The sequence below is a fragment of the Poecilia mexicana genome, unplaced genomic scaffold (assembly GCF_051168715.1).
Source record: "Poecilia mexicana isolate PSO_F unplaced genomic scaffold, ASM5116871v1 scaffold_17, whole genome shotgun sequence".
NCBI classification, from domain to species: Eukaryota; Metazoa; Chordata; class Actinopteri; order Cyprinodontiformes; family Poeciliidae; genus Poecilia; species Poecilia mexicana.
Window position 1 is genome coordinate 24,566,038 of NW_028263386.1, and position 26,079 is coordinate 24,592,116.

The window sequence follows — 26,079 nt, forward strand, 5'->3', positions numbered from 1 at the left end:
GCTGGTAGCTGACTCAGCCACACTGATTTTTTATTTTTTTTGTATTTTTTCCAGTTACGTTGTCCGAGACCTTCTCTTTTAACACACAGGATTAATATAGAACAGCTCGAGCTAAAGCTTAAAGTTCAAACTCTAACCCTGCACCTGCTAACCATTTGCCCTCTATTGCTGAATCTGAACCTTGTAAATAAAAGGAGGGTATTTTGTTCAGACTGTATAAAGCAAAAAAATAAGTAAATAAAGCACACAAATCATGACTCAGCAGCAAGAACAAATTGATCATTTGACGTCCGCGCAGACATGTGTTGACGAATCAACAGCCTGTGTGATTGGGCATCGTTGGCGGGTTGGGGTGAATCAGTCGCCACTGGTGGTGAATTATTAGTAAAACCTTAAACAGAAATTTGGCTGTTCTTTGAGTGTTTTTTTTTTTTTTTTTTCACAGTTTGTACTTATGTTTATTTGCCCTTACATTTTAATCATTGATGACGACTGAACGAAAACAGCCTCGGAGGAGATTACATGATTGCACCTCTAATCCCTCCTTTTGTGTGACTTCAATAATGACATGTTTATGCTTGGCTCCTCTTCCTAACGTGCAATTTGTGAGAATTAGAGAGAACAGTTAGTACCATCTCTGGTTGGCTTCAGATTCCCATGTGGCGGTTCTGCGTTACCCAGCTTTGTGAATATAAAACAAAAAGAACGAAACCCTGAATATTGTTGAAATTTTACACGATTTTCAGAGAAAGTCAAACGGAAGGGAAAAAGTGCAGTGCACCAATAACGGGAAGAACTGTAGAATGGGAATGGAGGTTCACCTTTCTGGGAGAGAACGGCCAAGCTGCAGAGGAACGGTCACATGTGTCAAACTCAAGGCCCGGGGGCCAAATCTGGCCCATAGTGGCTTTTTTTTTAATGTGGCCCTCTCGACTCCAAATTACATCAATAAATTCACACAAAATCAACAAATCTCCACACTTTTTTCTCAAAATTGGTCAAAAATGTTGAGTTTAAGTGAATGCTGCCTCAGCCTCACTTGATGTCAAGTGACGGTCCGTAACTTGATACAGCGAGTAATTAAAAAGTCACATTTAGCATCATACATTAGCACAAATATCGTAAAGATTCCTTACAAATATTTGTACATTTTTGTGACAAAATCTGCAAATTTTGATTGAAAAAAAACAACAACAAAAAAACACTAAAACAATCACAAAATCCTGGAGGAACAGCTATTTATTGATACCTTAACAGTTTAATTGGTTCAATATATTGTGGCACAACCGGCCCTTTAAAAAACATTCAGATTTTGGATACGGCCCAAAATGAAAATTGAGTTTGACACTCCTGGTTTAGATCAAAGCATTTCTCATGGGGTCGAATGGCCCAGTCAAAGTCTAGCTTATATACAAAACGTAAAAGTTTTTCATCCAGTCTGACTGAATTCAAGCCATTTTGTAAAAAAGTAGTCAAAGGTTTTAGTGTCAAGATGGTTGATGGACTTTCTAAAAGGTAAGTTGTTCTAAGAAGTACACCCTAAGATGTGATGAGAATAATTACCCGACACACTTTTAAGGTTTTTGTTGTTGTTGTTTTGTTTAACAAATAAAATTAATGATTTATTACGTGCAACACGACAGGCACACAACCCCAAAAAGTAGCTAAGTGAATAAGTGAAGTGTGGATCTTCTTCTAGGACAAAATCCAATGGATGTTTGAATGAATGAATCAATGTGTGTTGTCAACATCAGACTAATACATCTTGAAAACCACGTATTCTGTAACTTCACAATTATGTGTTGCTGTGTTTTGGTTTGTCTCCTGCGAATATTAAAGTCTGTGGTTGCGATTTGGACAAAATGTGAGGAAATGTTAGGAAACTTCCTCACATTTTAGGAGTACAAATACAGTGAAGGTGTGAAGAAACTAACCATTTCTTTTTAGAAGATGTACAGTTACACTCAACTGCCTAAAATCCCTACTGTGCAGACTTTTCCCCCATACTCAAGAATTTAGAGCCCTTAAAAGTTCAGCACATATTTTATTCTAAGTGGTTGATATGGTTGCACACATGTTTAAGGTCAAGAATGTGATGTTGCCGCGGAGGAGACGAGCGTCAGAGTGAAATGTAACCGTCTCGTTTTTTTTCCCCTCCGCCCCTCGGTTTGATCACGGTAATGTGGTCTCACTATTCTCAGGTCGCAGGTAACGTCGTTCAGACTGATCCGAACGTTTCCACTGTTTTTGCAGCCGACACTCGCACCGCTGCAACAAAGTTCCGACTGTGCGAAAGCAGTGAGGCAACTGCTTTCTCGGAAAAGCGAAACCGCAAGCTGGTTGACTCTAACTGGACCTTTTGAAAATGTTCTGTATTTTCAGGCTGAAAAAAAGTGTGGCAAGTAATTCTGAAATTGCTACAAAACACAACATCTTTTTTTTTTTGTTTTGGTCCCACTTTAGAAAAACATCCTCTTTTGAGAAAATGTTTTACTTGATAGAACCATTTTTTCTGCTATTTTGTACAAAGCAGTATAAATTATTTTATTGTGCAACTTTCTTTTCCAGAGAGATGTGACTTCATACAGTGACTTTTTAAATGGTTACTATTACATTTAACAGTTAAACAAAAACCCTTTTCTTAGTCTTACAAAATCCATAGATGATTTTAGCCTTGCCATTGCCTTTCTATGCGTAATTCTGGTTTATTCTCATCTCCCTCCAGTGCTCCATCTGGGCTTCTTCCCATTGACATGAATTACTCCAGTAAAATTTTAGAAGTTGTTTACAGACCAAGCAATTAAGTCTTATTCTTAATAGATCATTCCTCCAGTAGAACACTGAAAGTTGAAAATTGAGTTTCAACTGTGGAGCAAGTTGAATCTGCACTGCAGGAGCCAATCAGATCACAGGCCTTTGAAAACAAAAACGGTTTCTTTAAAGAGAAACTGTTAAAAAAACAACTAAGTACTACTCCTCAGACTCATGAAAGCTCAGTTAGAACAAAGCAGGTTTAAACATAGAGTTCAGCATGCTTTATTTGTACAAAGGTGTGCTTGTTAACTACATTTGCTGCTAATCTACTGCTAGCATGGCTAAAGAGATAAGCAACGACAGCACATGGATTATTCCAAATTATATCAGAACAGTGATAGGTAGAGCATACCTAAACACGAGAAGCTCATCATTGAAGGCCTCACTCGGCTCAAAGAAACAGATTCCAAGAGGAGTTATGAGAAAGGAAGAACTTGTGTTTCCCACAATGCCACAAAATCCCTCTGAAAACCATGTTGTGCCAACACTCAGGAGCCGCCTTTGAGGTAAAGACAGTTAAGCTCAGGATTCTCAGGCTGCAACCTTGGCAGGGATTTCGTCTTTAAAGGAAACTAATGAGGGTGGTCCCGCAGAAACCGCAGTGCTTGTGCTCTTTAATTTCAAAACGTCTCGGGTAAATAGGAAATAACCAGACAGGCCTTCATCATGGTGCCTGACAGTAAATTCGCTCCCAGTTTCCTGTTCATTGCAGGTCAGATAAGCTCGCTGAAAGGTGGTTTTCAGGTTGCTATTGTAGGAACTGTAACACCTGCATCATTTTCAACAAAAACATTGCCAGGGGAAAAGAAGCTGAAACCTGTTTTGAGAGCTTTATTGCATTCTATTACAAAAGCCAGCGCTGTTTTTCTTTTTTTTTTTTTTACATCCTGCTACTTGGAGAGCCACCGTTACAAAGAAATCAATTACACAAAGCGTGACTTGAAAAAATAGGAATGTACATTTTGAAGTGTCACAAGAACAAACTTCAAATACATTTCATTGGAATTTTATGTTTCTGCAGATTTCACCAACTGAAATGTAAGAATGAATGGGATTTAAAGCCAACTAGAAACGTATGAACTTTGTCCAGCCAACTTACGATAAATATGAACTTACTTAAAAATCTGATAAACGGAAGAATGTTAGCTAGCTAGCAAAGGTATTAGCAGTAAGCTAGCAGTAGCCTGGACCACAGCGGAGTCACATGAGATGTTTGGGTATGACTCAAACTTTTGCCTGACAGAAAAGTCCTGCAAGATTAAAAAAATACATACATTATGTACTCCCGTTAAGACAAAATTTTAGACCTGCGATTAATGTATTAAAGGTCTACTTACTTTATAAAATTAATTTAAGGCATTTAAAGATCTTAATTTTAGTTACATGAATTTAAGACTTTTAAAGACTTTAAGGATGTGCAGTCCTCTGTATGTGTGAGTGCATTATTATACAGTTGGAAGAGGCAGGCAGAGCTGTAGATTATGTGTCAAACTCGAGGCCTTCGGCCCAAATCCAGCCCGCCTTAGCCACTTCTGTGGCCAAAAAATAACTTGAAGATAACAGTCCTGCTGAAGTATTATTTTATCATTCAATAAATTCAGTTATTATTTGTACAGTCCCCAATTACTTTAATGTTAAATATTATTAATTATTTTTAGAAGTACTCATCTAATGGAGAGAAAGCTGTAATATCTTAAGAGTTTCGTTAATAGGTAGTTTTAGCAACACATTCTGCCATAACTACCCCTTTGAGGGCATTCAGGATCTTGATGTGGGCTGAAATGAAAGTGAGTTTGACATTCCTGGTTTAGAGAAATGCACGTCATAATGGCCTAGTTAAAGTTCAGACCAAAATCCAATAGAAAATCTGCAGCAAGACTTAAAATTTGGTATTCAAAGATGTCAGACTCCAGATGTGTGAAGCTGGCGGAGACGCTGAGCGACGTGGAGCTGTCCCAGACTGCTTTAAACAAACTTCTGCATCCCTCTGTGTTGTTCCATCAGATTGCATCATAGCAAAATCCCATACAACGTGACAAAAATATAAATAAATTTAAGCACCGTAGTGTGTTTTTAGACGTTACATGTCAGATTCAGTGTAGCACAACTGCAGCTGAGTTTGTTTTGTTTTTAAATAATTTCTCAACTTCAGTAACTATCAGGAGGTTGTTATGTTCTAACCTACGGCTTTCCCTCATCTGATCGTAATAATGGGGATTAACAGGTTAAACAGCTTTTAAAAAAAAAAAAGTGGTTTAATTGCAGCTTGAGCTTTCAGTGGAAATGGCCTTTAGTTAAGACTGACTGACATGGTTCAGTTGTGTCTTACTCAGAGTAAGGTTCTCACATCTGCTGCAAAGTTAGCTTGGAGGACCCAGTGAATCTGATTGCAGGTTTGGCCTGGGGGTTGGGGGTTATGTATTTTCTGCAGCTGCAGCGTTTGCAGGCAGACACACACCTGCAAGACTAAGTCGGGCCAACACCAAACCACAATTTTCCCTGAAACCACGGAAACTCTGCCTCATGTAACTACTCTATGTGCAAAGAGAACAGGTGAGGTTTGTTTTGGTTTCCTGCTGTGGAAATAGAGAAAGTCCACATTCAGTGAAAAACTGCAATAAAGAAATATTTGGGTAACTTTTTAAAAAAAATATATAAAAAACGGTTTATAAATAAATTTTGTCACCTCAGTGGTCTGTACATAGAGATTTAAAAAGTGTTTTCCCCCATACAAAGTTGCATTGGAATTTTTTTTGTCACAAGTAAATGTTTCAGACTCAAACACATTTTAATATCAGACAAAGATAACCTGAGTATACAGAAAAAAACAATTTCATTTCTCAATAAAGAGAGAAAAAAAGCTTTCCAAGCCAACTTGGTCCTACAGTATGTGAACAACTCATCCAGAAAGTAAGAAAGGAACCCAGAAAAATATCTAAAGAACAGAAGGCATCACATAAGGTCAAGATTAGTGATTCAAAAATACAACTTGGGTAAAAATTTAATTTTCAAAGGGTCAGTATAATGTGCTTTCTAGCCACAAGGTGCCATTTTGTAGCACAATCAAGTGTTAACTTCAGTCGTTATAAAAATGCAAGATATGTTAAATTTTACTTCCTAATTTAACACCTTGAAATTGGGCCTCTGTCTCTTTAAAAACTCCTGCTCTTTCTGAAACTCTGCCTTTAGAAAGTCATCACAACATGGCTCCTCTATTAATCCTTTAACTACCGCTTTACCAGTAGTGAGAAGTAGCTAGCATAATGAGTTCAGCAGATGTGCAGCTCCACCAGGTGTTTGCTAATTGCTGCTGGCTAGTCTGAAGGAGCTGAGTGGGGGAGTCGCTCCTCTGTGAGCCGGAAGCTCAGAAACTGTATCTCTGAGGTGGAGCTTCACAGCTAGGTCCACCCAGGTGTTTTGCACAGCTTAATGGTTGCCTTAGAGATTAAAGGATTTCTCAAACATGCATGAATGAATCAAGGCAACATTCCAGGTATGTTTTTGATGAGGGAGTAATACTATAACATGATGCTAAGCTCAAAAACATGTTGATTTGCATAATATTGCCCCTCTCAGTAATAGCAAAATTAAGGGTTTTGAGAGGCCTAGTCAATGTACAGACTGTTTAAGGTTAAACAGGCTGGAAAATCCTTCAGCGATGCTGAATCAAAACAAAGCAATGAAAAATTACTTAATTTATTGCAAACATTGCAAAGTAATGACTGCAGGCTTTAGAGGTTTCACTTTTTCACATCGGGCTACTTTTCATAGCTTTTTCCAAACAACGACAGAAACACAATGCAAAGAAATCTGTAAGCAAGCAAACCGGTTCCTCTTTTCATCGCGACCACAGAAGCCACTCTGCCCCCCCACCACCACCACGATCCCGCCTTTTCACTCGAATTGCGTCTTTATCAGGCACCTCAACCGCCACGACAGCGACGCATCTCTTTCCAGGAAAAGGATATTCTTATCGCCGCCCCACCCGCTCTGCAGGGAGGAAACCCAGCAGGTGGCCCAATCTCCCCAACATCGCAACAAACCCGCAGCTGCATTTGCTTTGAGGTGAAACGCCGAGGATCAGTGTTTGCGTGGACAATCTGGGATGTGCAGAAGTAATTATTACTGGACGATTGCCCAGGCATTCCACCTGTGAAAAGGAAGAGCAAACATGCTAATCATAGCTAAAGTATTTCATGTTTATAGTTCCTCCTTTTCCACTTAAAGGAAGTGAAGACAAAGGAAAATTGTGAGTTAGTCCACATTAACAGGTTGAAATTCCCCTAAATCTTTGTTTTGTATCAAAATGAGAAATTGGAAAGCAGCTGCGATGGGGAGATGATGCAATTTTCATCTTAAATGAGAGCAGTGAGGGTGAAGGTGGGGGGCGAAGGAGGGGGGGGGGTGTTAAGGCTGTTGGATGATATCCTATCTGTATGAAAACAGGGCTCAACTCCTGCATGCTGGAAGAGTGACACCTCATAGTTACGCAATGAAACCCCACTGAGTGTGGGAAAGAGCTGAACAGTCCACCTTCAGATGTTTCTTAACATTCTGTGTGAGTGTGTGTAGTAAATATTCTAAACCATACAAGTCACATCATGACAGAATTTCCTCATTATTGCTCCACTTGCTTTTCCTGAGTAAATTTCTCAAGAACACTGTTGTCGGTTGAGTTTACACAACACTTTTTGTTTTTTGGCAAATGTTTTAATGCCATGCAGCTTTAGAAATCCCAAACAGAAAGAGTAATTAAAAGCCATGTTGGTTTTTCTAATTTGTAAAGATTAGAAATTTAAGCCTAATTTTTTTGACCACGTGCGTTTGTAGATGCAACAGCGACCACAAGTGGTAGAAGTCAAGAACTACACCACATGTAAAGTAAAAAAATATTTATTCAATGCAGATACACTGTAAAACATTCACAAGCGTTCATAAATTCAAACATTCCTTCAAATACTTGTCATATCCCTCATGCCTGCAGTCACGGAGCGGCAGTCTGTGTTTTCTTTTTCTTAGTGGCCGGGTCGGAAGGGGAACGGCATCCCCGTCATGAAGGGCTGAGCGGGGTACTGGGCGTGAGGGGCCGGGTGGGCGGCCAGAGGCGTGTGGGGTGTGTGAGGCGGCAGCGTGGGGTGTGCGGGGATGGGAGAGTGAGCGGCGTGGGGGCTGTAGGCCAGCGGAGGGGTGTGGATGTTATTATAGTACATCACCGGTCCGGACAGAACCAACTGGAGCAGACTGGAAAGGGGAAAGACGGAGGGGAAAACAAAAAACCGGACACATCTTGGTTCAAGCAGGTTTTAAGATTAGACTTAACCAAGTTACATTTAACACCATTATGAAGTAAGACCTGCATCTCCGCAGAAATGTAGAAACTTCGTCCAGCTAACTGGTGAAAAATGCTCTCTTACCCATGATAGACACAAAGAAAGCTAACTGCCTAGCTAGCTAGCAAGGGTATATAATAGGAGTGCACTGACCGCAGCTTTCTGGCTAACAGCTAACCTTTAAAAAAATCTTACCAGCTGATTCTGATTTTGACCAATATCTATTTACTATGGTATGAAAACTTAATAAGTACAGCAAAAACATCAACTAAAAAAAACAACTAAGAACTTGAAACTGGGGACAATGAAACAGAGTCAGCGCTACCATGAAAGCATATGAAGGCATTAAAATGGCCTAGTTCAAACCAAGATCTAAATCTAATTATGCATTAAAAAACAGAGAGAAAACGTCTTACTTGTTGTGAGGGAGCCGTGAACAGATGGCTCTCAGGTCCTCTGTGAAAACAAAAATGCATCTCTTAAAAACTTAGTATCATTTGATGTAAACACCAAAGACGCCTCAGATGAACAAAAAGATTTAATTCAATGACTCCAAACTTGAATTCTGTGTACCAAAAAACAGAAACTCTTAGAAAATGTATTGCGTTGGTTCTGACTGCTGTCTAGGTCACCACAATATAATCTCCACTTGAACATTTTTGTCAGATTATGGACTTCATTTTACGGCGGGAAAGTTTTCTTTCATTGTTTGGCACTGTGTTTAGACCCAGTACTACTAAAGATGTAGTTCTACTTCAGTAATACTTCTTTGGGCTGGTTTGAACCCTAGTTAGAAAAGTACAACAAAGTATTAGGGCCATGTTAAGAAAAATAAAATAAAATAAAATTATGAAAATAAACTTGAACATGAATAAAGTCACAATATTACAACAATAAAGTCAAAGAATTGAATAAAGTCGTATGAAAACAAAGTCATAAAATTACAAGAATAAATTTGAAATAGCATGAGAATTATCTGGTAGTATTACCAGAATAAAATTATAATATAAAAATAATGTCATAGTAGTACAAGAATAAAGTCATAAGATGAGAATAAAGTCAATATTACAAGAATAAAGTCGTGATATTGAGAATAAAATGGAAACATTATGATAATAAAGTCAATATGAGAACAAAGTCATATTTCGAGATTAGTCAATATTACGACAATAAAGTCGTCATAAGAATTTATTCTCATTAATCTTGCACGACTTTATTCTCTTAAAATTATGACTTTATTCTAGTACAAGTTTATTCTCGTAATTTTACCTCTTTTATTTTCTTAGTGTTTCCCCAAAAGAAAAGTTACTACTTCAGTCGTACCTAAGGTAGTAACTTTAGGTACGACTGAATGTTATTGTCTATTTCACCTGAATGGTGAATCAAAGACAGTTTTTGAATGTATTTTATCGACAAAACATTAAGATTAACCATTGGTTTGACCTAAAGCAGCAATGGCTTCCCCAGACTCCATCTTGTACCTCTGGAGCAGAGCAGCGCTCCGCTGGCCATCGCCACCTGCAGAGCCTGGGCCAGCCGGTCCAGGGCCAGCTGGGACGCAGCGTGTGTGTCACTGGTGGCTGTGTGTGTGTGTTTGTCGGCCTGGTCCAGGAGGCGCGAGAGATCGGAGGTCAGGGTGGCCACCGACTCCATCTGAAGCAGCGCTAGGCGACCGAAGAGCCCCTTCTCGTTGAGTATGTTGGGTAAAAGCATGAACACCTACATTAGGGAGAAGATGGAGAGAAAAAAAACTGTTTGGTGGTCGTCACTGTTTGGACTGATGTATAGATGCAGAAATTTCGCACATGTGCACAACTCTGAAGTGCAAAGGGAGAAATAACACAAAAAAGTAATTGAAGAACTCAAAACCACTCATATCGGCTACGCAACACAAAGATTCATTGCCTTAGCAACCCACTGACAACAGCTCCATGAGCATATCAGGATCTAACACCATAAAACATGCAAACATTTCCCACACAATGAAGAGAACATTTGGTTTTATGTCTTCAAGTTTTATGTTTATTTTACAATAATTAATAAACAATCATCTGAGCTCTGAACACAGTGGTGGTTGATTATCTAATTCAAACACCTGCTCTACAACAACCTGTCAGAGTTGATGTGTGGGTCGCCTTTTTATTTTAACTCAACCAAACACCCTAAATTCTGCAGCACACCGACATGTTAAGGTTGTCAAAGTCAAGCTAGCATAGCTGACTTACTTCCTTCTCCTTTGTTATTTTTTTTTATTAAGTAAAAATTGAGATGTGATACCCTTGGATCTTGTTATCTGGCTGTCATAGTGTTGACGTTTCAGATTTAGCATGTTGTGTTGACAACTTGACAGCTAAAACCAGTGGTAGTTATCGTCAGCTAGTGGTTTTGTTGCCCTACAGCAGGGAGCCAGCAGGTGGGATCTTGCGTGTGTGATGTCACGTTGCAACATATATTTAATGTTTAACTAGAGTGCGCACGCACGCACACACACACACACACACACACACACACACACCCACCTGAAGAACACTTAGATGTAGAGCAGAGAAGAGGCGCGCCGTGTCCGGCTCGCTGTCAGAGCTCCCGTCGTTCGCCTGCTTCTTGTCCCGCCTGTAGGCCAGCGGCGCTTTGATGCACCAGCGGATCAACCCACCAAGTGGTGTCATGTCCAGAGAGCTGATTGGCTGGCTGCCGGACAGGGGCGAGTTCAGGAAGGTGATCAGGACCAGCCGGGGGTCGTCTTGGATCCACGACACAATCATCTGGAGGAGCTCCATCGGAGGCGTGAGCTCGTCTGGAAAAATGAAAAAAAAAAAGACGTGTTGCCGAGGTTGCTAGGTGTTCCGCTGTAACGCGGAGGATGTAATTTCTGCGTGATCCTGACGTACCGGAGGTGAGGTCATACAGAGTTGTGACGGCTGTGATGAACTGGCAGCAGAAGCGAGGGCTGGCGCTGTGGATGTTGTGAAGGGTGGGCCCAGATCCCGGTACCATGCTGCAGTAGTCGTCTACCAGCACCTGCGCCAGGCGGACGCAGTACACACGATGGGTCCTCTGTAGGCACAACCACAGGCAGGCAGAGCATGAACACTTTCACACTACACATGACAAGAGGCTTAAGAGTTTTATTCAAGGGCAACATATTAGAGGGGGCCAGAAATAAAAGCATAACACTCTATTCTGATTTTTTTTTGTAAAAATAAGCAACACCGTAAATTACTTTCCTTCTTTGTCACAATACTGCTGAAACGATGAATCGGATTAATCGATTATTGAAGTAGTCGTCAACTATTTTACGAATCGATTAATCCTTAACATTTATGGGCTCAACAAAGGCAATTTGCTGAAAGAACAACATATTGAGAGCAGCAATTAAGGCAATGCTGTACAAAAAATATATACGTTTTGCATTTAAGATAATAAGTAAGTAAGTAAATCTGTTCTACCTAAATCTCCTCGAGATTCATCACGATCGATCAGATTAATCGCCCCAGCCCTACGTGACTCCTCACCTGTAGCCAGGTGGCAGCACATTCCAGAATGGGAACCCTGCCCACAGCGACTGCCATGGAGACCAGTTTGCTCAGCAGCGCCATCCGACTCTCGTCCGCCTGGTTTCCTTGGAGATTGAAGAGAGCGGAGAACATGAGCTGGCGCACCGTGTCCCGACTCTGTTCCTGGAAACAGCTGCACATGATCTCCAGGAGCTGCAGCTCCTGCAGAGCACTCATCCTCTGTTGGAAAAAAAAATAATAATAATTGGTGTTTACATTTTGATGCTGTTGATTATTTACTCTACAGGACCTTTTGGGGGGAAGGGCTTACCCTGACAGGTGAGTTTCTGTCCTTGGGAGTGTGCAGGATAAACTCCTCGATCAGATCCAGGGTTTTGGAGTCGACCTGAGGGGGCTGCCTGCCCGACTGCACCATGTTGCAGATGTAGATGTCCAGGTGGTAGAGCAGCTCCTTGGCGGCGCTCAGCACGTCCCGAGGCAGCAATGACTGACGGATGTCACCCATCGCAACCTGACAGGGGAACGAACACACACACACACACACACACACACACACACACACACACACACACACACACACATTTAATGTCTGAATATCATCTTTACTGTGCAAATGTAGAGAACAGTTAGCCCCCTAGGGAATGTCGCGTCAACAGCTTTAAAGTCAATTTCTTCTGGAGAAATGAATCTACAGTCACTTTAGATAAATTATGTGTGTTTGAATGACGCTCGTTTGTTAGATTAAAGTGCCTTTTATACCCACTTTTATTTCTTTATATTAAAAAAATAAATGCAATAAAGTAATGTATAATATGGATAAGGCAGTATTAAACATATTTGTTATTAAACTCAAATTTCTGGATTTTTTTTTTTTACTGGTTTCATGTAAAATGTTGAGGTTTGAAACAACAGAATAGTCTTATTAATCCCACAGCGGGGAGATTCACTTGGTACAGCAGCACAGTAACAAAATATACACCACTGAACATAAAATTCATTTTACTCCACATTATTACTCCATATAATACGGAGTAAAAGCAATTTTAAACAACTGTACATTCATAAAGTATCTACAAATAAAATAAAATGTAAATTAAATACAAACCTGAAAACCAGTTCTTTTGTTCAAGGTCATATATGAAAAGCATGATTAGACTTACTGTTTATATAAATATTGCACTGAATGGACATAAGATTGTACTGATTTTTGGCAACTAAAGTAATTAGTAATCAATGACTTCCTGGTTCCTTGGGGTATAAATATGATGCAAGTCAAAGGCTAATTTATTTTGGCTATTGAGAACCAGGCTGGATGACAGTTAGCTTCCCACAGTGGAACTGAGCAGAATGATAAGGGAGGTAGAAACACTGCAGGTAAAAATGGCATTTTGGGGTCAACAAGTCTCCATAACAACCATTAGATGCTGTCCACGTGCGGACTGTTCATATCCCAAAAGGTGTTCCTGTTAAGAGTTAAATATACCTGGTTAGTTTGAAATTCTGCACGAGGCGCAATGATAATGCAAAGTTTACTTTGCTAAGTCAGTCAAAAGTAAAAGCAGCAACAAAGAGTAGTAATACAACAATGCGATAGATTTTTTTGTAAAGAAATGGACAAATAACGACGCAAACAGAAACTAAATAGATAAAAAGAAAGTACTCATTTTAATGTCGGGTTTTAGAGTGACCAACGCCCACTGAAAGTCCACAGAGTCAGGATTTTCCGTATTTCTGCAGCTCATCCTTGACTCGGTCCCTGTCCATTCTGCTATGCTTACTGTTAGCAAGGCAACAACTGGCGGCTATTTTTCAGCTTCGCGACCAAAACTCACACACGCTAGCTTTTCCTAGAAGACAAACAGACACGTTGCAAGCTTTTACCTCTTCGAAGACTCTAAATTCAGCAGAAAAATGCTAAGTGGAGTAAAAATAAATAAAAAATAAAATAAAAATAGACCTCACTAATGGAGAGAATCAACCACTTCCTCCTCCTACGGAAGCCTGCTTGGTATAAAAATTACCAGCATTGTCAGAGCAAATGTGATATAATAATATTAAAGTATATTGATGAATATAATATATTGAAAAATAGCATTAGTTATTTAACAATTATAAATAACATAAAATAAATTTAAATATTGTTAGCGTTAAAATATAAAATGAAAAACTACACAAAACATAAAGAAATAAAATCTTTATTTTCCACAATAACTTTAACTTGTATTTTTGAATTTTGATTTAGTACTTATTAGCACTTGAATTAGCAATTATCAATTTTGAATTGAAATTTTTTTTATTTTTAAGAGTCTTTCAAATGTTTTTAAAGCAAAGTTTCACCTATTTGACTTTTAAATTATCCTGCACAACATGGATTTTATTTATAAGCACACTTTAAATATTTCATCAAAATAAAATCAAAATAATACAAAATAAGTAAAAAATAAATCAGATGTGACTAGTTTATTCGTTTAGATAGGAAAACACGGAGTATTTACTGATTTCATTTTTTTTTTTTTTTTGCATTTGTTTTAACCAAAAATAAACTTTTAACATGGTGATTTGCTTTATTGTGTGATACACAAAAAATACAACATAAAAAAAACGTTTTTATTTCACTAAGTAACAGAAAATACACACGAATTCAACTACAAATCTTTGGTTTTTCATTATATAGACACGAGCGCGCCCACGGTATTCACGGAAACGCGCCTGCAGGGGGGAAAAAAGGGTGCACTGTCGCTGCCGCGCGCTCCCGACAGCACTTTGGTGTTTTGCACTTCGCCGTCCCGCCGGGTGATCTCTAGCATCCCGCAAGATGACAATTAACACCCTGGCTAAAGGAGGTCTGCAGCCGGAGCAAATGTCATGCTTTCGGAAGGTAACGCTTTTCAAATCCGCTAGCTGTTGTTTTTATATATAATTATATATATATTTATAGATAGATATAGATAGATTCTACTGTACAACAGGAGCGAACCGAGATAACCCAACATGCCTTCTATTGTGAGGTACTTTCTATTGCCTCACAATAGAAAATGAATATATCAAAACATGATTTAGCGTGGTTGTGTTTTGTTTCTGAACTTCTAACTTATTGATGAGCGCGTTTAATGCGAGTCTTTTCTGTGTTTCGTGCGCGCGTGCCCCCATTCGACAGATGGAGAAAGTGCTCGTGGCCATGCAGGACCCTGACATGGGCATGAAGATGAGAAATCAGAGACTCCTCATCACTGTCATCCCACACGCCATGACAGGTGTGTGTATTTGTAAAAACACACTTTTATTGTCTGCTAACAACAAAAATATGACAACAAAAAAGGGACCTTCCAGAATATCAGAAATTACACTTTTTAAATTACATTTCCATGTTTTTAATTTTACAGGCCACGATATAATTACCTGGCTGATTCAGAAATACCACATCTGTGAGGAGGGTGAGTGCTCTGGGTGATAAAAGGTGTGTGACTATAGCTTGTTGTGTGTCACAGGAGAGTTGCCAGGATATGGTGTTTGCTCTCAAGATGAGACGAGGTAGATGTGATTCGGGTGTGTGTGTGTGTCTGTGTGTGTGTGTGTGTCGTGTGTCTGTGTACGCGCTTGCGTGCGTGCGCATGTGTGATCCAGAATCCAGGGGTGGCAGTTTCCAGTAAACAGGAATAGAGTGAGCCCCGTTGGGCCGGAGTTTGATTAAGTCGCTTGATGATGTGCGTTTGATTAGTGTTCTCTCGTGGTGGAGGTCCTCAGGGGATATTACCATGCCTGAACTAATTTGAAGGTTGGAAAAAAAAGGTGTACACTGTTCCTTTTTCACCCTGTATGGACTTAAGAGTGTGAATGAAGGTAATAAGGTGTCACTCAAAAAATAGGTCCCTAAAACTTGAATTTAGCTTAGTTCAGTTTATTAATATAGTGCCAATTCATAACTACCATCTTCTAAACACCAAACGGATCCAATTTTTACACAGAACCAGTGACTGTTTCTGATATGGGTGGCATGGGCAATCACCCAGGGTGGCATCTTATATAGGGGGCGGAATGAGAATACTCAGATTTTTGTTTTTCAATGCAAAATTCCTCTTTAAGATCAATTAAATCACATAGTCTGATTTAAATGGATTTAATCAAATTCTCATTTGATACTATTTGTATAATTCTGTGCAGTTGAATTCAGTACATGATTTGAATTCAATTCAAAATTCACAAATACATTATTGATCCCAAAGGGAAATTTAAATGTTGTTTTGGCTTGTTCAATTAAACAGTTGTTATAGATGGCGATGTCTGTGGGAAGGATACATCTCCTATAGCAGTCTATGTTACAACAAATTTGAGGAAGCCTCTGACTGAAGACACTCTGTTTTTCAGTGACAGTTTCATAAAGAGGACGGCCATTACTTTCCACCAACCTTAACGCCTTCTTCTGAGCAAGCGAGTGGTGATAGTGGAAATTAAGTACTTCAGTTTAATCTGGTAGAAAAATAGCAGCATATTACCAGATATACACCAACCCTATGGTGAAACATGGTGGTGGCAGCATCATACTATAGGGATGTTGAAAAAGAGGCATACAACGTTTGCTAACAACGTGTTCCGGTCAGATGAGACTACAGAAAACTGTGGTCTCAGAAAACTGAAAACTGATTCCAGGAGGACAGCGAGCTTAAATATATTGCTGGGATCGCAACTGAATGATTTAGATCACAGCAATATGGTATAGTCAAAGTCCAGATCTAAATATTTTACCAGCTCGGTCTGGAAACTCCTATGAAAAATTTTCCTGGGAGGCGCCACTGTCAGTGGGACTACATACAAGTGAATGAAATGCTATTCAGATTGTCTTTGTAGACAAACTGCCAAAAATCATGAATATGTTTCTTAATATTACACTTCCTAATGCATATTCTCATCTTCTTCTTTTTCTTTGTTTATCAGAGGCCCTGCATCTTGGCGAGATGCTGGTCAAATACGGATACATCTACCCTCTGAAAGAGCCCCGCTGCCTGGTGTTACGACCCGACGAGTCGCCTTACCGCTTCCAGGTCAGACCATCAGCTGCATGTTTGTATCCACAGCAAGAAAAGAAAAATGTCTTCCTCACGCCTAACTTTACCTACACTGCCACTTTAACTCTGATAGTATCTTATCTCCGATTTTCACTCTGTGTCTCCATCAGTCAAGTTCCTAAATGAATCCCCTCATTCATCTGTCAGCGTCTGTTTCTCTTCTTTTATTGTCCGTGTGAAGAACGATATCAGTTTAAAAAAAAATAAAAATTGCTGTGTTTTTCCCAGACTCCTTATTTCTGGACAAGTACCCGCTGGCCCGCCTCAGAGCTGGACTATGGTAGTAAAATCTGTAAAATGTTTTTAAACCTCATAAGGAAGAAAAAGACAGAACTAGCACTAATCTTCTCTCTTTTATATTTCTCTTTGCTTTTACTTCCACAGCGATCTACTTGGCTAAAAAGAACATCAGAAAACAAGGAGAACTGATGGAATATGAAAAGGTAGGGACCGTGTGCGTGTGTATCCTAGAAGCAGAGAATGAGTGTGTGTGATGAATTATGTAGGAATGAGTTTGCTTGTGTCATCACTCCTCTTCCGTCCGTTTCTCCCCACCCCACCCTCATGCCTTTTTAGGAGAGGTACAGTCTGTTGCACAAGCGGATCAACCACACCTGGGACTTTGTGGTGATGCAAGCCAGAGAGCAACTGAGGTACACTTACACGCAGCCGCTCCCACGCGCCATTAAACATGCATACCAACTTCCGCTGTGATTTCTGTTTATAGGGCCTCCAAACAGAGGAGGAAGGCCGACCGAATTGTCCTAGAATGTCAGGAACAGGCGTACTGGCTCATCAACAGGCCGCCGGTAGTCTCACCATTACACCAATACTGCTTTCTTTTCTATACTAATACAATTCATCTAAAGCAGCAAAAGTTATGGTACCCTTTAGAAAAAGACATTATGATTAACCCATGAAGCTTCACACAAACCTGCTCTGGGAAGCTTGACCGATTTATGATGACAGAGACAAGAGTTGATTTCTGTATTTAGGTTTTTGGAACAAAGTAAAAAAAAAGTACTTTGCAGACAGACACAGAGAGGTTTCTGGAATGGAGCATTCCTTACTTGTGGGAATAAAATGGGCAAGTGCGTGATGTGTAACCTAATGGATTCTTTGTGCCATTACTTTTGCTGTGCAAATATCTGTGTAGATATTTAAAGAAAAAACATTGAAAACGTGCTCAAATTAGCTCAGTTACAGGCTGCAGAGCCCTTTAATTTCTGTGCTATGTCACACTATGCTACATTATCCCATGCTATGTTATGCCATGATATGCTATGCTATATTATAACCATTCTATGCTATGTCATGAAATGCTATGCTATATAATACCATGTCAAGCTGTATTATCCTGTACTTTGCCATACTATCTTATACTATGCTATACAATACTATATTATACCATGTTATGCTATGATATGCTAAGTATACTATGTTAAGCTAGGCTTGACTCAAAGCAAGCTAGGCTTATTTGATGCTATGCTATCCTAGGCTAGTCAGAACTATCATGTTATGCTAGGATACACTTCATTGTAGCTACTGTGCTATATCACTACACATTGGTAAATATGCTGTAGTAAAAACTTTTGTAGTGGTATAGTTTTAGTTTCACCCAGTCCAGCTTTACAAAACTAATACTATATTGCATTTTAGGCAACAAAATGTTTAATTTTCTTATTTAAAAAAGGAATAAGATTATTTGTTCATTTGGATCTTTTACTAGACCTCTAATATTGTATGAAAAGACTTAAGTGATTAATGGAAAAATATGTAGAATGTGCCAACTTTTCAGTCTGACTAATTGTCAGAATAATTGACTACTAAGATAATCATTAGATGCAGCCCTAATCCTTACTGTGGATGTTAAAAAAGTTACGGTTTATCCAGTTCCAATTTCGTACTTTGTGCTTGCATCCTGAGAACCGATTTTTATACAAGTTTATGATTTGTGTTTTTAAAATCCAATTATTCCACAATAACTGTCTGATTCACTACTGCTTTTTTTTAAGCTACAACGGTAGCTATTAAAAAACTGTTAAGGACCGCACAATCAGAGGTCCCACTAATGCTCATCCACAGTTCCCCGCGTGTGCCTCACCGCATGCAATATTCAGACTATCTGTTAAAAGCCAGAGCTGACAAAAGCACAGACACAGTGTTGTGGGGTGGAAAGAAATAAGAAAATCTCCAGCTCACTTCTTCAGTGCATAAACCTCCCTTTATCCTCACACAAACACATGCAGAGGAAGAGGAGAGGTTTAAAAGAAAAAAGTGGAGGAAAGACGCAAAGGAGAGAGCTGTGAGGTGTAGCAGGGTTTGCATGGGGACTCCATGTGGTAGACCTTATGAATTAAGGAAGAGGGCTCAGGGAAGAGAAAAAAAACTTTGGAATTGAAGGAAGAGTTGGTGGTGTGGAAAACAACAGGAAGGTTCAAACTTGTCCAGTCAGCGTGACACATTTCTGTACAAACACACAGCAGACCCAAAATGCTTTATAATATGTCTAATTGTACACATTTAAAGCAGCATTGTGTAACTTTTAGAAAAATATTTTTTTTACATATTTGTTGAAACTGCTGCTATGTTGCGACAGTATGGCATCATACATAATCTGTGGGGGGGGGGAAATAAAACAAGCTATGCTGCAGTTAGCATAGCCTGTTGTGAATGCTACGGCTAGTTAGCATGGCAGCAGATAAGCATTTTTGTTTTTCTGTAATGGCAATATGCTTCTCCGCCTTTCGCACACTGAGCGGCGTACACGAGCGTGACTGACCGTGCCAAGACCCGCCTCCTGGCTCTGATTGGTTGTTTTTGGTTGGTGCATTTCTTCAGACTGTATAGCGGCTAAAGGAAGAGGAGAGTGGAGGAGATCGATCTTTTCACAGATTATTTTTCTCATACCATACTGTCATGAGTTTCAGCAAATATGTAAAAAATATATATTTATTCGTTATAAAGGTTTCATCCTTAGCTATAATGTTTTTTGTTATTATTTTTCTTAGCCCGGGGTGCAGAACATGTTGGACTGGGGTCTGGAGCGACCAAACAACTTCAGCACACGAGTCCCTCTGGTCGGATCCTCATCTTCTCACCCATTTCAATCAGTTTATTGCATTAGCATTGCCCTCTCTCTCTAACTCTGCCGCTGCTTTCCTTTTTTCTTTGTTTTTCTTGCTGCTCGGGTTACGTCAAAGTAAGTGCTCGATTTGTTGACAGCTGTTACATCTACCTGCAAATCAAGTCAGTGTGCAACCTTAAGTTGACAATGCCGTCTCACCGTCTTCCAGAACTAGAACAGCGACTACTACAAAAGCGAGGTAAATAACGCGTCGCTGCAGCTCAGACGTGTCTGTGTGAGCGTTTATCACATCTGTCTTCATCCTTAACAGATTGAAACATCCAGACGAGCCCTCGGAAGAAACCGAGTAAAGTCCTCTGTCTGCCTCGAAGGGTATGTGTCGGTTCGATGAAGGCCTGTGCGCACGTTCTCATGTGTCCGTTAGATCTTATGTGCATAAGGCGCACACGTTCACATGTGCGCCTTATGCACATAAGATCTAATGGACACGCTGTTGCTTGGACCAAATTCCTCCACCCACTAAGCTTACTGCTCCCTCCATAAGAGCAGCTAATGGAGCCTTCCTGGGGCAAGTTGGAATTAGTGGCCATTAACTGCTGCGTTCTGCTGCACTAATACAATAAATCTCTGTGTGTGTGTGTGTGTGTGTGCGGGTGTTTTTGTGTGTGTGCGGCATGCCTTTGCATCTGTGCAGCTTTGTCAAGTACAGCGAGCAGTACCAGAACCACGATCCCATAATGCAGGGCTGCCTTCCCAGTAACCCCTGGATCTCTGATGACATTGCATACTGGATGATGAACTCAGAAATGTAAGACGAGATGCGATCGTACCGGTGGAGTTCACCGCTTTTACTGGAACTCAACGAGAAAGACGTAGCCAAGCTAGCTTTTGTTGAAGTTTGGCGACGGTTAAGCTAATTGCAGAACAAAAGAATCTAAAATGATTCGGTTCCTCATGTCACCACAACCGTCTGGTTGGTCCTATAATTAATAAGCTTTTCTGCACGTCTCCTGTGGGATAGTCACACCCCTCCTCCTCCTCCGTCTGAAAGGGTTGGAAGGTTTCCATGCAGTCACTCCAATCTTTAGTTTCCATCACAGATTTCTCAGTTGGCTGGATTTCTCCAAAACAGTGTCAGAGAAACTCATATATATATATATATATATATATATATATATATATATATATATATATATATATATATATATATATATATATATATACCTACCTACTAAACCCTGAAATAAATTCAACTTTGATTCTACAAGCTTTGTTTTGTTGTTGTTGTGAATTTTAAGGTTTCTAACCAACTGGTGTTGATACAACTACAGTGATGACAAAGAATGACCAGTGCATAGAAATTATTCAGTGTACTAACCAACTGATGGACTAAATAACCACTACTGATGCAGACAACTATAGAGAGTGATTATGGAAAGTGATAAATGTTTGGACAGTTGTGTTGTCCATCTTTACTAACTAACCGACTAACTTTGATGCAGCTACGAAGTTTGATTAACTAAATAACTGATTCATGTCAAAGTATGAATCAGTTACTTTCTATCAAGACATTAATCAATGTTGTCCACCTGTACTAACTAACTAACTAACTAACTAACTAACTTTGATACAACTATTAAATGTGATTAACTAAGAAACAGATTAATGTCAAGGCATTAATCAATTTTGTCCATCCATGCTAATTAACTAACTAACAATGATACGAGCATACCAGAATGATCAGGTGTACTAACTAAATAACTAACATCGATACAGCAACAAAGACCGTCTCTATAAAGTGATCAAGGTCTAGACATTGGTCATCTGTACTAACTAACTTACTAATAAATGTAACTGTTACTTGTTAGACCAACTCAAGGTCGCGCATTACTGTGAAATAAAAGGAAAATGATTCATGGCGCCAATGAGTCAGTCCTCCATTAAACCTTCTGCTGCAGGTCTTCTGGCTTGAGTTTCTGCCAGCTTTGCACATCTACAGTCTAACATTCTTGCCAATTCTTATTTATAAAATAGCTCAAGTTTTAATGGAGGGGCTCTGCAGGAGTTGGACTGAGGTCTGGAGGCCGACCGAGTCATTAAAACACGTTGAATATGCTGCGATCTGAAAACCACTCAACTAATTAGTTCATGTGTTATAGTGGAATGTTCCACAGTTACACGAATATTTAAAACAAATATCGAAGAGTAGGAAGCTTTTGACTGACAAAAGTCATTTTTACAAACAATTTGATCATCTCATGATCTTACTTCTCCGACCCGCAGTCGGACCGTCTTTTGTCGTGTGTTTGCCTGATGTTCTATCAGAAGGCGAGAACAACGGAGGGAGAAAAAAAACTGTTGTACTGACCGACCAGGAACCGTCTGATGACATGACCTGTGTGTGTTTGCTGCAGAGTACCCGTTCCCACTCGTCTTCGCGTGGAGCGCTGGAGCTTCAGCTTCATGGAGCTGTTGTCCGACGCCATGGGGAGGCGGGAGTTCATGACCTACCTGGAGAAAGAGTTCAGCGGTGAGAATCAGTGGCTGAAACGCTGGTGAAGCTCTGCAAACCTGGGACAGTCTGATGAAAATTTCATTCAAGTACTTCTTATACTGATTCTTATAGAAATTAATGTGTCAAATCCTCTACATGTTACTTTTAAGTTTGATCTATATTCATAATAGTAGTCCGTTTCCTCCTGAAAGATCAGAGGAAGAAAAGAAGTATAACTTCAACACCCAGTTAACAGAAAGGATGACAAAAAAAATCAATGGCTAAAGAAAACGAATTGTGATGAAAAACATCCACAGAAGAAAAATCCTGAAAAGAAAGGATACGAATGGAAACTGGAGGGAAAAACTACTTAAAGGATTTGTTCATCCATGCAGACACGGCCTATAAAATATTGCCAGAGGCTAGCATTTTCCTCAGAGACCTCCTTATGCTATAAATATATTTTCTTTCCTTCGTCATTGTTTCTGCTCCTCAATGTTGTGTGTGTGTGTGTGTGTGTGTGTGTGTGTGTGTGTGTGTGTGTGTGTGTGTGCGTGTGCGCGTTTGTGTGGTTACTCTCAGCGGAGAACCTGCACTTCTGGCAGGCGTGTGAGGAAATTAGACACGGAGAAAGTTCCAAGATCATAGAGAAAGTGGAGGATGTTTACAAGTGAGTGCGCGCGCACACGCGCACACACACACACACACACACACACAAACCGGTTGAATGTTTACAGTGTCTTAATGTATTTAGTAGTAATAATGTAAAAATATTTCAGTTTGTGGAAACAAGCAGAAAAACTTGCATGCTCACTCCTCAGGTTGTATGCTTTTCAAATTCCCCAGTAGCCACGTGAATTTCAGAACGTCTGACGTGTTTTTTTTTTTAAGATGGCCGCCGACTTTACAACTTTGAAGTGATGAGACAAAATCAGATGCCAAAACTGAAACTGAGGACTTTGCTTTTTGTTACATCAGTCATTGACTGGGAGGAAATGAAGGCGATGCGACACAGACTGAGACAGTCGTCTTAACAGTTAGCGTTAGCTTCTGCCAATTTTTTAAATGTGTTTAGTGGTTCAGCGTTAGCGGACCTGAGAGTTTTGTTTAGCGAATTATTTGGACTTGCTGGTTCGCCGTGTCCACCACTGGCAATGACTACTGCGGATTTTAGTACAAACATATATTCTCCATTACAACCATGGCGGCCATTTTGAAAACTGTCCAAAAGAAAAAGGGCACAGGGTTCAAAAATATTGGTATTTTGAATCATATATACATATATATTAATTATAGGGCTCCAAACACATTCATCTAATTGATTATAATGGTGCATAAATTCACTTTTCATAACGGTGGCCATTTTGAACAATCAAAACAAAATGTTGATCAGTACACATGATTCTTAACTCTATGGAGCATGATTTTTATTTATTTATTTGACTTTTTTTGTTATCATCTAGAAACTTCCTGGCCCCTGGAGCGGCCCGTTGGGTCAACATCGACAGCAAGACGATGGATAAAACCTTAGAGGGGATCAAACGGCCACATCGCTTCGTCATGGACGACGCACAGATGCACATCTACTTCCTCATGAAGAAGGTTTTTAGCAGTTTTCACCTATCAGATAATTTGGAAAAGATGATTATGGATTATGGATTTCGTGTTCCCATTCTTTAACAACGTGCGTCTAGGACTCTTACCCCAGGTATCTGAAATCTGACCTGTACAAAAACATGCTGGCTAAAGCCGTCGTCCCCCAGGAGACCAAGAAAAGGTAACATCTCATTTCTACAACGGCATATTAGGGGCCGTTGTAGACAGAAAAAACAAAAAAAGGGGACAAATTTTCCACCAGAAAAATCTGAAATTTTGAAATTAAGCTCAGAAATTGTATACAAAATAAAGGTAAATTTCTCAGTTTGAAAAGTTAAAAATTTCTGGGAAAAAAAGATATCTTTTTGAGATTAATCTAAGATATTTTCTAGAAAATACTGGGAGATTTGCTAGAGAAAACAGAAATTTTGACATTAATATCAGAACTTTTCTAAAGAAAAAAAACCCAGAAATTTTGCAGTTTGAAAAGATGAAAAATTTCTAGAAAAACTAATTTTTTTATTTTATTTGGCGGAAATTTAACCCTCCGCCCTCCATCTACAATGGCTCAAACATGCCGCCGTACATTTCTGCTCTGAGTGAGTGCGCCTGCCTGTGAGTCAAACCGTCCTCCTCTCGCCTCCCGTAGCGTGTTCCCCTTCATGAGGCGCCAGCGGCACTCCAGCCCCTCCCCGGCTCAGGCCGGCGCCCAGGCGGCGGAGGAAGACGGCCGAGCAGGTACCAACTCCGCAGCGGGCTCCCACTTCTGATCCGGGGTTTCCCCTCAGAACATTACTCCAGCCTCCATCGTCTCCATCGTTCACCACGGCAACCAACCATGGATTAATTATCTTCAGCAGATTTCTTAAAAATCATTCTGAATGCAAGAGGCAGAGCTACTGCAACAGAAACATCTCATCTGCGCATGAGCAGTTCACAGCAACTTTTCTGCATCCTTCCTAAACTCAAACAGCGCTGTGGCCATTTGCTTTAGATATTGTCCTTCATTCCAGCTGTCCCGTTTCTCCCTCAGACTTATGTAGACATATCTTTGTTAGCCTTTTCGGTGATATTTTCCTTCCGTCTGTCTGTCCAGTCCACCCCATGCTGGAGCCGCACCATTGTGATTGCTGTAAATCTTGCTCGAGCACGTTTTTCATCCCAATAAAAAGTCATGAGAGCAGTCGGCGTTGTGTTTGCCATCAGTTCTGCATGTGGTTAGAATGTCCATTCATGAGTTATTTGTCTTTTCTCTTACTTTGTTATATTTTCTGTTATCTCCGTGTAACGGTGGTACGTACCGTACGTACACTCTAACGTGCTCAGACACCTGGGAACCCAAACCTACCTGTGAAGGTCCACAGATCCTTTCCGATTTCTGATTTGCTACAACGTCACAGAAAGAAGCGATGCGTCATCCAGACGTGCGCCTCCATTTAACTCACCTGGTATACCCTATCAGAAGCCTGCAAAACGATGACATCACCATCTGTTTACATAAGATTTTGAATTTGAATCAGGTCTATCTGATTATTTTGGAATTAAACAGACATAAACAATGTTGGTAATCATAGTTAACCTACGGCTTCATGAATGCTAGGCTAGTTAGCATAGTTAGCGATGACGGTGGATAAACGGTTTTACAGGACGGTTTTCCTGTAATGGCGTTTCTCAGTCTTTAGCGTTGCAGCCTCACAAGGATGATTGACAGCGCCAACACCCGCCTCCTGGCTCTGATTGGTTGTTTTTAGTCATGAGCGGTGGGGCGGTGGGTTTCTTTGGTAGTTCTGGCAGGAGGTGGAGGAAATCGATTTTTTCAGCTTATCTGTCCAATGGCAAACCATCAGGACATGGTAACAGTTTGAACAAATATGTAAAAAAAAAAAAAAAATCTTTATTAAATGGGTCGTCTTTTACACTGTGTACTTGAGCATCTGATTTTAACTGTAAACGACAAATGATCAAATCAAAATGACCACATTTCCAGCAAATTATGATATTAAACCTCTTTTCTGTCAAGTCTCGAGTTGATGATACAACATAATAAACTTACTGTTATGATACTTTACCTCCTGGGTGAGCCATAGGTCAGAGATCAGAGGCCTAAACAAAGGTCAGGTACCAGACTGAAAATGAGCTAAAAAAGTTTAGAAAACTGTTAAAAGCTGGAGACCTACTC

General features: G+C 39.9%; 2 protein-coding genes across 2 annotated transcripts; one reads left to right on the forward strand and one right to left on the reverse strand.

Moving 5' to 3' along the window:
* Positions 1-7,691: 7,691 nt before the first annotated feature.
* On the reverse strand, positions 7,692-13,685 carry ints15 (integrator complex subunit 15). Its single transcript, XM_014967543.2, has 8 exons — positions 13,541-13,685; positions 11,970-12,170; positions 11,657-11,878; positions 11,033-11,198; positions 10,664-10,938; positions 9,626-9,863; positions 8,561-8,600; positions 7,692-8,055 (listed from the first exon to the last, which is right to left on the reverse strand). The coding sequence occupies exons 2-8, from the start codon at positions 12,162-12,164 to the stop codon at positions 7,830-7,832; spliced, it is 1,362 nt and encodes a 453-aa protein (XP_014823029.1). The 5' UTR covers positions 12,165-12,170; positions 13,541-13,685; the 3' UTR covers positions 7,692-7,829.
* A 343-nt stretch (positions 13,686-14,028) lies between these two features.
* rgs11 (regulator of G protein signaling 11) lies at positions 14,029-25,083 on the forward strand. Its single transcript, XM_015006207.2, has 17 exons — positions 14,029-14,537; positions 14,817-14,913; positions 15,043-15,093; positions 16,592-16,698; positions 16,951-17,002; positions 17,107-17,165; positions 17,299-17,375; positions 17,450-17,531; positions 19,734-19,802; positions 20,025-20,048; positions 20,121-20,182; positions 20,505-20,618; positions 22,225-22,340; positions 22,887-22,974; positions 23,768-23,906; positions 23,999-24,081; positions 24,550-25,083. Exons 1-17 carry the CDS (start codon positions 14,475-14,477, stop codon positions 24,668-24,670), a joined length of 1,404 nt encoding a protein of 467 aa, XP_014861693.1. The 5' UTR covers positions 14,029-14,474; the 3' UTR covers positions 24,671-25,083.
* The last annotated feature ends 996 nt before the right edge of the window (positions 25,084-26,079 follow it).